This window comes from Marmota monax, unplaced genomic scaffold, assembly GCF_021218885.2.
Source record: "Marmota monax isolate L192 unplaced genomic scaffold, Marmota_monax_Labrador192_F-V1.1 WCK01_AAM20220418_F8-fsc00095, whole genome shotgun sequence".
In the NCBI taxonomy this organism is placed as follows: domain Eukaryota; kingdom Metazoa; phylum Chordata; class Mammalia; order Rodentia; family Sciuridae; genus Marmota; species Marmota monax.
This window is the reverse complement of record NW_026695244.1, coordinates 484,247-496,875: the sequence shown is the minus strand read 5'-3', so window position 1 is coordinate 496,875 and position 12,629 is coordinate 484,247. Positions and strand designations below refer to the sequence as shown.

At 44.0% G+C, this 12,629-nt stretch overlaps 1 protein-coding gene across 3 annotated transcripts in view; it reads right to left on the bottom strand.

Annotated features, from left to right (window-relative positions):
* Positions 1-12,629, bottom strand: part of Casp10 (caspase 10) — a 43,023-nt gene extending 30,394 nt beyond the window's left edge. For all 3 annotated transcript variants that reach the window (XR_006855860.2, XM_046463101.2, XM_046463102.2), the window contains exons 1-3: positions 5,009-12,629; positions 3,032-3,382; positions 1,708-1,801 (exon numbers count right to left, since the gene is read on the bottom strand). Coding sequence is in view for 2 of the 3 variants with exons in the window: in XM_046463101.2 (XP_046319057.1) it covers positions 1,708-1,801; positions 3,032-3,382; positions 5,009-5,010 (447 nt within the window). In the remaining variant the exon portion in view is untranslated. The remainder of the gene's footprint in view (positions 1-1,707; positions 1,802-3,031; positions 3,383-5,008) is intronic.

Genomic DNA, 12,629 nt, shown 5'->3' with positions numbered 1-12,629 from the left:
ACATCTTTGCACATCACCCTCCCAGTTCTTTAGTTTCTCCTGTTACCTCTCCTAGTTATTACTGCAAAAATCACATAAAAGGAAAAGGTTCAAGGATTGGGCATGTAGCTCAGTAGGACAGCACTCGCCTAGCACATGCAAGGTCCTGGGTTTGATCCCCAGCACTACAAAAATTTTAAAAAAGGGTTCAGGCAGCTTTCTCAAACAGAAAGAGAAGATAGAGGATGGCCTCATTATTACTCCATTTTGTAACAGATTCCACAAGTCAGAGCTAAAATATGAATTAGACTCAGTCCCCACCCCTAAGGAACGCACAGCCAATCCTTGGAAGCAAGAAACACAAAAGGGAGAGTAGAGAATGACCAACAGAAGAACTCAAGAGGCTGAAATCCCTGAGGACTCTAGAAAGGGAATAAAATGACTCAAAGGTTATGGTCAGAAGAGACTGAACCCGTTCAGTCTCAGACCCGATTCCAGGAAATTTGTCTAATGAATTACAAACATAGTGCTCATTTGACCCATCACATAAAACTACTTCCCACTCCCCAGTGACTTTCTCATGTTATTTGTCAATAACATCAGTTGACCCAGGTTGAGGCTTCCATTTAGAATCTGGATGGTGGGTCCATGACTGTTCACTTCATGACTACGTTTCAACACTTCTACCCATGTTACATGTATTCTTTTGTCCTACTGAATACTGTTGTATTCTTATGTACTTACATAACTTAAAGTCTAATAAAAACAACAGCAAATAACACAATGTTATAGGGTAAAATTTGAAAATCTCCCCTTCTCAAACTAGCTAACTTGTTTGTCATGTTATTCAAGGCAAAAAAATTTTAATACTTACTTTTTTAGTTGTAGCTGGACACAATACCTTTATTTTATTTATTTTTATGTGGTGCTGAGGATCGAACCCAGGGCCTTGCATGTGCTAGGCGAGTGCTCTACCACTGAGCCACAATCCCAGCCCTCAAGTCAAAATTTTAAAATTTAATTTGAGGCTTGAGAGATACACATGCAACAATTGTGCTGCCTTTAAATATGATCAATACAGAGAAAACAATTCTGTTAATCTTAAAACCATTCCTAGTAATTCAACACACCTGTGCAGCCCTTTACAAAACATCATCAAACATTTGTTTCACTTGATTTTCACAAAAACCGTACCTAGGCTCCCTCAAAACCCTCACCTAAAGTAGGTGATGAACACAGAGCTCCCACTCTGCTATTGCTTACCACCTCTTCATTCCCTTCTTGTGCTCCAAATGACTTTTATACCATAAAACACATGACTTTTATACCATAAAACACATGACTGTCAAAAATAGTCAGTATTTACTGCACAGTTAAAATGCCAAACACTCCTGCTAGTGCTTTTTGCACATTATTTCATCTAATTCCTCAATACTAGAAGGAAGTGGTAAGATTAGATACAATTTGACACATAAGGAAATACAAAGTCAGAAATGTTCAATCACTTGGCTACAACACAGGGTTAGTAGCAAAATCAGGACTAGAATCCAGGCCCATCCAATGCCAAAGACAGTGTTCCTAACAATGATCCAGGTCCAAACACGGACCAAAGTCAATGTTCCTAACCACATATGGTACTGCCTCCCTTTTTCAAAAGAAAAATCTTCCTGTGTCAATCACAGGTGAAAGCAGTGCTTGCCTAAATCCCCAGCTGTAGGATTCACTCACCATCGAGACTTTGGGAATCTTATCTGCCAGCAGAAAGATGATGTCTTTCAAATTCTCTTCATCAATGCCTTCTGACAGTTCATAGAGCAGTTTTCTACGAAACACATCCAAAAGGACAAATGAAGCCTTACACTTGCAGAGGATACCATGGTAAATCCAGGGCTTTCACAAATGTTACCTGTCATTTGAATGATCAACACTGGGAGTGAACAATTATGACTCTCCTTTGATACATTCAAAAACAAAAACTCTGAGCCTCTAAGTGACCTATTTAAATTAAGATAACACACTGAGAAGTAGAGGCAGGCTGGCTGATTCCTGGTGCAGTGCTGTTTCCGTACTAGGAAAGTATAAACCCAGATTCAGTATGCTTTCCCATCTGACTCCATTCTAGAAATTCAGGCTTCATTTACAGGCCCTTGTTAGAGAGGACCTGATGTTGGCCAATATACAGCCCACTACATATTTAAAAAGGAAAGAAGTGACTTTAAGTTCTGGATAGTCCTATCATCCACAAACAGAAAAACACATTCACACACTAACAGATGCCAGGAGCATCCCTCAGATGTTTAGCTGGCAGAGGGGCAGCATGGAGTTCTGGAATTCATCATCCTTCCACTGACCCTAGGGTAGGTCACGTTCTGGGATCAGCTTCAAGGCCAAGGCCTAAAGGGCTGTAATCTCCACAAAACATCCTTTGAAGGTGGCTTCTCGTCAGGTTCTCCTAAGTGGATGCTACAATATCTATAGATAGTTTAAAACACTGTTGTCAAAGGTGTGGCCATGGTGGGCCCAATGCTGGTATTTTACCTTCTTGGCAAAATGTCTGTATGATATTTTATCTTTCTGGGTTTCTGCCAAAAACGTATAAAAATCTATAACCAGACATGACATGTGTGATGTCCCCCAGAGACATATTTCCTTTTTCATTTTGCTTATTTGACTCCAAGCATTCATTATTTCTTTGCTTAAGATTCTGGGATATAAGCAGACACACCAGAGCATCCCAGGAGGAAGAGCTGCCTGCCGGCACAGAGTCTGGGAACCCAGAAAAGCTCAGGACTCGCCACCTGGTGTGGCTTCATGATAGTGAGCAACTCAACAAAGGAAAGCCATGTTCAAGCCCAGGGCTGGGATCTGGAAACTTCATAAATCTCCCAACCATCTGAAACTGAGAAGTCTCCCCAAATAGAATCTCCTGGTTTATCCTTTTAGGGGGTAGATAAGAGAAAGATCTTAATTCCAGCTTTCTTTCAAAGCGCAAAGGCCAGAATGCACCCTCCACAGAAAAACCCTCCAGTCTTTCTCCCAGACACCTCCTCACCTGAATGGAGACAGCTTCCCTCTGATGGGAAGTAAACATTCCACCTGCTTTTTGGTGTAGCCGAGGTGCCGCAGCAGATAATTCTGCTTGATGGTATAGAGGAGTTCTGCCAGGAAGAAGGGGTCTTTTACACTTATCATCTCCCCTGTCATGAGATAATCAAAAAGATGCAAGGCAGACCTGCACTTTTCCATCTTATTCTGGGGGATGAAACCTATGCAGAGAAACTTTAGGCTTTCTACATCTTGAAACTTCAGTTCCAAATCGATAGCTAGAAGCTTCTCTCGAAATCTCAATTGACAGTTTTCATCTGAACTGGAACCCAGACTTTGATCTTGAGATGTGGCCATCCTGAAAAAGAAAATGGGGAAGGAGGCCTCAGAACTGAGTGAGACACGGGGCACGTTGGGTTCTGGATCCGCCCTCAGTTCTGGCCTGCTTTGTTCTGGGCATTTGCCAGGCTCTCTATGATTCCCATAGAGAATGGGGCATTAGAATTCTTGGAAGTGCCAAAAATTAAAATTACGCGGGGCTACTTCAAAACCCCACAGCCCAGCCTGCCGTATGAATGCACACCTGTAATCCCAGTGACGCGGGAGGCTAATCGTGTAGGATCACGAGTTAAATCCTTGGCACAAAATAAAAATTAAAAAGTACTGGGATGTAGCTCAGGGGTAGACCATTTGTGTAACATATGTGAGCATCTGGGTTCAATCCCCAGCACCACAGGAAAAAAAAAAAACTAACCCAGAAAACTCTACCCCAACATTACAAGTTACCTTCTAGGAGATTTGGAGGGAGTTTTATTGGAATTCCATTTACTCTGTTTTCTCCCAAATAAAAAATGTCTCCAGCGGGAGAGAGTTAAGAGTGGGGAAGATACAGCACATTTTCTCTCAGGCCTGGTAACCTGGTTGGAACTTGTAAGCTTCCCAATTGGCAGAAACAGCACTTAGGTCTATTTTTTAAGTTGTAGAAACAAAGCAATCTTGGCTTGGTGAACATTTCAGAAAGAACAACCTAAGACCATCAGGTACCCTGAGGGACGAGAGTTCATCCTTAACTGCAGGTTGCTAACGCTAACCAGCCTTTATCTCACAACAAGGAAGCCATCACCCTTTTCTTCCCATCTACCGGGAAGAAAAGGGTGGGGCTGTTTTTTGTTTTAAATAAGAAATGCTCAAATTAGTGTTGGACGTTACAAAAAAGTACTTATCTACCTGATCTATTTATAAACTCTAGGATTCCCTACACTGAATTTCATTCTACTCAAAGGAGAAACGCATTGATAAAGATCTTCACTAGAATCTTATTCATTCTATAAAGACTGAGGTATGAATTCATTTTGCAGGATTTCAGCTATTTTAGAAGCAGGAAAATACTTTCTAAAGGTAGGAACAAAGTTTCAATAACAAAGAGTGTTTATATCACTTAGATATTATAAATTTTCTTCTGGGCTTCCATCTGAGTTTCTTTAATTTGAATAGATATTACTTTTGTTGTCAGGAAAAAAAGAAAATAGATGGCATTGTGGTGTGTGCCTGTTGTCCCAACTACTTGTCTTGGCAACATGGCACAGCCCCACCTCAAAAGAAAGAGGAGAAGAAGAAGGAGAAGAAAAAGGAAAAGAAAAGCTTCTATTTTAATGTAACATGAGTTGGGGTCTTCACCAACTGGTTGCTTAGAGAACCTTTTGGGGTCTCCCACATCATCTGCCTTGTGTTTTCCTAAGATTCTGACCCTTCGCCTCAGTGAGTCTGACAAACCTGTCTGGACTAGGGTACATCTGCCGGTAAAAGGCTATGTTGAAGACTTCCTGGTTTTCAACTAACTTTCATTTTCCCTGGTACAGCAAAGACATCGAGGCAGAAATAATGTCGTTGCTGACAATAAGGATTTTTGCAAATTTCTATGGCCTGAACAAAGGAGAAGGTCGAGCCTGAACCTGGAAGCGGGGTGGTGCGGGGGGTTACTCACATGTCTTCCGCTCTAAGTTCCACCAAGCCTCTGGAAGGAAAAGTTTCTCTGAAGAATTCCCTTAAAATGAAGTTTCAAAGAAACTAGAATCCTTTATGTGCTCTGAGGTCCATTTGTGTAGCAAGAGAGAACCCAAAACGTGCTGTCCCAATTGGTCTGGAGAACGGTGACTCTTAACTTCCTGCTTTTGTCATTGCTCCTAGGTTTTTTTCCCTCCCTGTCCCTGACTAAAATAATCTTGACTAACAGCACCTCCTAAAGGCCAATGTACATTGGTTACTCATCACAGAGCTCGGGAATTCCCCAAGTGGGAAAAGGCAAATGGCTCTGGGATCCAGGAGGTACTCCAGCCATTCCTTTAGATCACAATTCCCCCAAAAGGAAACAAGTCCATTTCCCTACCCATCTCCTTCCCAAACTCACTTCTCCTTTAAAATAAAACCAGAAAGCTCATGAAACAGTAGTTATCTTAATCTTTCCTTGAGTATGTCCATGTGCAAATAAATAAAAATTTTAAGTAAGCCCATGTGCACATAAATAAAATATTTTAAAAGACCAAAAAATAAGTGAAAACGGGAGACTATAAACCTATTTGGAGTTTCTTGCAAGTGAATTAATTAATAGTAGACGACACTGATAGTATCTGCATTCTCAACGTTTTCGATCCAGCAGGAAAAAGAGATTTTGAAGAAGTATTTCTCATAATAAAATAATAGGAAATATTTGCATTGTACCTACCATGTGCCACTCATAGAGTATTGACAAATATTTACTTAATTAATCATCCCAACAACACTCTAAAATTAAAACTATTACTATGGCCCCTGCTTTAAAAATGTGAAGATTAAGGCACAGAAAGGTAAAAAGTAATTTGCCCAAGGTCACGCAGTGAGCCAGAAAGCAATATTTAAATGGGCAAGTTTGACTCCAAGTCCCTACACTGAAATTAACTCAAATGTGCAGAACTATTGAAAGAGGTACAGAAGCTTAGGAAGATGTTTATCTCTGGAAAAAAGCAAGATGTAGGATGCTTTTTCCAGCAAATGTGCTAAAGTGCCATTCCATACTCTAGACCTCACCCAGAGAGTTTCAGTATTTGACAAAGACAAGTACTGTAGTGAGAATTGTATGACAACATCAATCTACATAATGCCACTGAATTGTACATTTAAAATTATTTAAATGAGAAATTTTATGTTATGTGTATTTTACCACTTGGTGGGGGGTACTGGGGAGTGAACTCAGGGGTATATCCCCAGCCCTTTTTATTATTTTTAAATTTTGAGACAGTGTCTCCCTATGTTGCTGAGGCTGACCTCATACTTGAGATTCTCCTGCCTTAGCCTCCTGAGTTGCTGGGATTAGGGGCATTTTCCACCACACCTGGCTTACCCTAATCTTTTTTTAAAAAGATAAAGACAGATAAACCCTAAATCTTAGTCCTCTGATTTGATTAGAAATATTTTGTTCCTTAGGCCATTTGGGGAGGCAATTTTATAAAACTATCATTTCTTTCTCACATTAACTCTTTCAGCTTTTATTCAATAATGTTAACTATTTAGCAAGCATTTCCTAAATCTAAAGCATGGAATTCCATTGGAAAGCAAAAGGGAATAAGACACAGTGCTGGCCTTCCTTAATAACTATGACACTACCACTTTTTTATCCCATCTCTAATAAACTTTTATTAGCTACTTTCTGCTTTTGTTAGCTTATTATCTACATTCAATAGATGAGGAGACAGAGGTTCAGAAAGGCAGACTCTCTTGCCACCATCCCCAAACTGGGAAGAGCTGGTAATTCAGGCCCAAACCCAGGTCTCTCTGATTCCAAATCCTGAGTTCTTGATCTTCAGGCTACTGCTGGCTGTCACTCCCTATGTCACCACACAGGATCTGTAAGAAGTGGGCAGGGTGTGGTGGTGCTAAAAATGGGGCTTCTCCTCAGTGTCACACAGACTCAAAGAAGTCAGGGACAAGTCTAGACAAGGATGCCCAGGAGAGAGAGGTATTTGATTTAGGCCTGGAAGGAAGGTAAAACTTAAGCTTTTCTCTTAGTAATCCTGGTAGTCAAGGGAAAGACTTAAGCCGAGTTACCAAGGGGAGATAGCAGGCCCCGTGGGTATTTGTACTCAGTATTTCAAACTTCTCCCCTTTAGAACAAAACCCCCTAGGGCACACTGATGCTGAGCTGACAGTAACATGAACAATTCTCAGCCTCTGCCTGAAGGACAGTCAAAACCTTTATATCCTTTAATGGTGATGGGTGTCAGCTACTGCTCTGGTGACTAAGGGGAAACACCTGTTTCTCTTTAGTTCCGCTTTGGGAAGCAGGAATAGTAGACCTGATTGGTTTTCCTTTACCTCCAAGCTCTGGTCCAAGTTCCCCAACCTCAGAGAGACTTTATATATGAATGAAGGATTGACACCCAGGATAGAGGGGGTGGGTGCTCCAGCTAGAGAATAGCTCAGTGTGCTGAAAGGTCCATCCCAGTTCTTGAGAGTCCTCAAAAGGGCCTGGGGTAGCAGGAGCTTTTGATTTGACACCTTCCAACTTCCAAGACTCCCTCCTCCTCCATATCACGCCATACCTTTACGCACTGACTCAGAGACCTTCCCAGAACCAGCCTTAGATGGCATATGGGAGTTAAGTGAAACTAAGTTCCGGAGGAAGAGACTTTTTCTGTTAGGTTACCTTTTTCTGTTAAGTTACCTTCCTTCCAGGCCTAAATCAAATACATTTCTCTCCTAGGCATCAGGAGCAAGAGATGAGGCTGGGTAACTTCTTGGACAGCACAGCACAAACAGCAGCTGCAGATTTTTGCTGAGAAACTTACATAAAGACTGTTTTTAAAATCAGGACTTATGCAATAGAAATTCAGGACATAGGTGACCTGAAGTCCACGGCCTCTCCATAGAAGGAAAAATGTCTGATCAATATTTTGATTGGACTAAAGCCTGCATGAATACCTCATAGACACTGAGTGCCTTAACTAGGTTTGGGCAGGGGACAGACTTCCTTAAACCCATCCATCCTTGTGAAGCCAGAATTAACAGGCAGTCAGTATAGACAGGTAAATCACATCAGGTCAGATTGAGTCAGGCCAATTTTAAGTAACTCCAGAGAAGTCTGGGATTGACATATTAATTATTTTGTGGTACTGGGGATTAAACAAAGGGCTTTGTGCATGTGAGGCAAGCGCTCTCCCAACTGAGCTATATCCCCAACCCTGAAACCTTACTTCTTTCAGAGCCCTTCCTTCACCCTTAACAAGAACCTGCCCCTGCCCCTACAGGGAGCTATAAAGTTGTTAATTACTGTGTCTTGGGCTGCACCATCCTGCCCTTCCCTCTTCAGCCCACCTGTTTCCCACCTTTTGGTCATCCTGGGCCTAATCACTTATGCAAGAAGGAGAAAGATAAGGGGAAGAGGGCAGAAGAGCAAAGAAAGCCTAAGACATATAAAAAGGCAGAACACCTCACTTCTGGGGATACCAGGATACCAGCTATGCCCCCTTCTCCCTCCCAGGAGAAGTCTATGTTACCCCTTTTTAAATAAACCCTGCTTTATATGCTTGCCTCGGCGTGCTTCTCTAATGTTATACTTCAACATGTGAGGGAGCAGAACTCGTCCCTGATAACCGGTGCTACTACTTACCAGGCGCAGTGTTGTACAACTGTAATCCCAGCAATTTGGGAGCCTGAGCCAGGAGGAATTCAAGTTCAAGGCTAGTGTCGGCAATTTATCAAGGCCCTGAGCAACATGGTGAGGCCCTGAGCAACTTAGCAAGGCTATAAGCAACTTAGTGAAACTCTGCCTCAAAAATTTAAAAAAAAAAAAAAATTAAAACAAAGAGGGCTAGGAATGTAGCTCAGTGGTTAAGTTCTTCTGAATTAAATCCACAGTATCCAAAAACAACAACAACAACAACAAAAACCACCTGTCTATCCATATAAACCTCTAAACAATATCCATTCGTGCGCATCCCTCAACTCCCAGGGATTCCTCCCCTCTTTGGGAGCTCTGTTTTCTTTCTATTAGTCTAATAAATCCTGTTACTCTATTCTGACCTTCTGTCCATGGATTTCATTCTTCAAATTCACAAGACAAAGAACCCAACACCATGTTCTGTGTTACACCTGCAGAAATTTCCAAATGAACTGAGAGGAGGCTGTAGCTTGACAGGTTAAATGTGATCCATCTTGTGTCCACTATAGGACTAAAGGACACTAGAAGCTAGGTGATTCAAAAGTGACAAAACCTTGAAGTTTCACAAGAGACAATATTTCCTGGAAGAGTTATATTGGCAGTGGATTGGCTAAGCAACTAGGAGGAAGTGGTTACATTTGAGTACAATATTTTTCATGCTGCTTAAAAGAAAAAAAAGATAAAGCAGAAAAGTCTTCCAGATTAGTTTGTTGTTTCTAGAACAAAACACAAGGACAAACCAGCTTTAATATTTTATTTAATAATTTTTTTCAAAAGGGCAGCATATAACTTAGCCATATCTGTTAAAAGCTACAATAAGACAATAAGAAATGTCACTAATAGCAATGTATGCAAAAGAGGAGTTCCATTAAGGTGGCCATACACCTCAAATTGATTACCTTCAAAATCTCAGGAGCCCCTTCTGTGTAAATTGGCAAACTGAACCTAAATATTATATGGAAATGTAAGAACATGTAAACCAGTATGGCCAAAACCATTTTTATGGGCTGGGGATATAGCTGAGTTGGTAGAGTACTTGCTTCACATGCACAAGACCCTGGGTTCAATCCCCAGCACCACACAGACACACACACACACACACACACACACACAATTTATAAAAAAAAGAGCACGGATGACTCACACTTCTCAATTTCAACTCCTACAACAAAACTGCAAGAATCCCACAGTGTCAGGAGCTGAGGCCACAGACATCACAGCTTGTCCCTGTTTCCCCTCCCCCTTCCCTTCTCAGGTTGACTTCCTGTGCCCCCTGAACTCAAGATCCAGGCCTTGCCATGTCCCAGATACAAGAAAAGAACCCTGTGGAGGAGACTAGTGAGGAGAAGCAATGAGGATTAAGTAAGACTGGAGATGACTAGAGTTACTAACATGCTGTCACAATGGGCAAAAGGTGCAACTTATGCAGTCGAAGGGGAGAAATAAAGAATGTCCACGAGCTTCTGCCCCTTTCAATGCTTTGTTCACTCAAATAATTTCACTCTATAGGATTCCTTATCAAAGGAATGACAATCCTTAATTCGAGGCACTGCAATAGACATAATCAATTCACAGTAAACAATTCTAGATTAATTAATTCTAAGCACTCCAAATAATCCTAGATTAATTAATTCACAGCAAACAATTCTAGATACATTATTTCTAAGCACTGCAAACACACTTAATCATGATAGGCTCATGACAGACATTCCCTCTGCGTGCTAAGTTCAAGTGTCAGATCAAAAGTCTCAAGCCTTAGGCTCTAATCCGGCAGATAGATGCACACTCACTCAGACCACAGTGATCAGATCAGGAAACAAGACAGGCTTCTCCTGGGGTGAACCTGACGGGCCAGTTGAGGAGGTAGACCTAAGGAGAAGTTGCGGCTCTCACCAGGGTCAAGATGTGGCTGTAGAGTTTGAGAGTGTTGAGGAAGATACAGAGGGTCAGGCAGATGAGAAGAGTTGGGATGTCAATCCAGGTCCTCATCAGGCTCTCCAGCTGGCTGAATGTCTATTCGTTTGCTCTATTATTTATACTAAATTTGGGGGCTTTTGACCTCCCTTTCAATCCTTATCAGCTGCTACTGGATTTCTCAGGGACATCATTTACCCTGATCTGTGAAGACAGCCTACCAGCGGCTTCACTCTGAGTTTACCAGGGTCAGAGTAAGTGACTTGTTTGTGTCTGAGGGCCATATGGGAGAGGAGGGCTCCTCCGTTAGGCATGCCTGGTGAGACTGCAGGTTTCAAACTGGAGTTTTAAAAACGAAGTTGCTTAGGCTCAAGCCTAAGGCCATCCTCACACATAATAATGAAGGCAAACCTGGAAAAGACACCAACAGAGCCAAGATGAGAAATCTGTATACCCCTAGGCAATGGGGCTTTGTCCACCTGTGATTCTGTGATGAAAACACAGTGCTGGGGACACAAGAGAAAGATGAGGGAGATAGCGACGCAGGGATACAGTGCTGCAGTTTCTGCCAGCCGTGCAAGCACCGTACTCAGGGCTGAATTCTGGGTTCGAGACGGGGGAAGGAAGCGGTCCATCTCGGTTCTCCACACCGGTCAGACCACAGAGGAGGCCAGCGGCCACCATGTTGGAAAGCTGACATCACCATCCCTCTTTTCGACTGACCGCAGCTCATTCAGCCATAGAACAGGGGAACGAAATGCTGCCATTCGCATAGGACACCAACATGGCAGAGATCTGATGTCATCAGAAAGCGGCAGAGGAGAGAACTTCATCAATACCAGCGGCGACAGAAACAGTTGGTCTCCTGGTAGGGGGGGTGAGGCACAGACACCCGAGTCTCTCTCGATTTGTCCTCGAGCCAGAGGGGAGGAGCCGGGCCGCCGCCAGCGCCCGGAGCAGGCCCAGCGGCTCGCCGGCGTGGTGACCGCGTGAACCCAATTGGAGAGGGGGCGGAGCGGAGCCGCCACCCGTGCCCGCAAGGTGGGCAGACCCGCGACCCAGTGGTACACGAGCGTGGTAGGAGGGGCAGGGAAGAGCCGCCGCCCGCGCTTGCAAGGCAAGCAGACCTGTGACAGACTGGCGGGTCAGGCCCAGCGGCCTGCCAGAGTGGTACACACGTCACCCCAACTGGAGTAGGGGCAGAGCAGATCCTTCGCCCACGCCCGGATCAGGCCCTGCCGGTGTGGTGGTCACGTGACCCCAATTGGAGTGGGGGCGGAGCGGAACCGCCACCCGTGCCCGCAGGGTGAGCAGACCTGTGACCAACCTGAAGATCAGGCCCAGGAGCCTGCCGGCATGGTACACACATCACCCTAATTGGAGTAGGGGCAGAGCAGAGTCGCCGCCCGTGCCAGGAACAGGCCCAGCGACCTGCCGGCGGGGTAGTCACGACACCCCAATTGGAGTAGGGGCAGAGCAGAGCCACCACCCGTGCCCGAAAGGTGGGCAGATCTGCGACCGACCAGCGGGACAGGCCCAGTGGCCGGCCGGTACGACAGACACGTCACCCCATTTGGAGTAGGGGCAGAGTAGAGCCGCCGCCCGCGCCTGCAGGGTAGGCAAACCTGCAACCGACCGGCGGATCAGGCCCGGTGGCCTGCCACCGTGGTACACTCGTCACCCCAATTGGAGTAGGGGCAGAACAGAGCCGCCGCCAGCGCCCAGAACAGGCCCAGTGACCTGCCGGCATGGTAGTCACGACACCCCAATTGGAATAAGGAGAGAGCAGAGCCGCCGCCCGCGCCTGCAGGAAAGATACGCAAGCAGTATGAAAAGACAAGGAAAGAAAGGACCACAAGCAATGCAGGTCAATGCAACTTTAGAAGAGGTAACAGCTGCAGCAGATGGAATGTCAGATAAAGAATTCAGGATATACATGCTTCAGATGATCTGGAGTATCAAGGAAGACATTAGACAGCAAAATCAGACAATGAAAGAT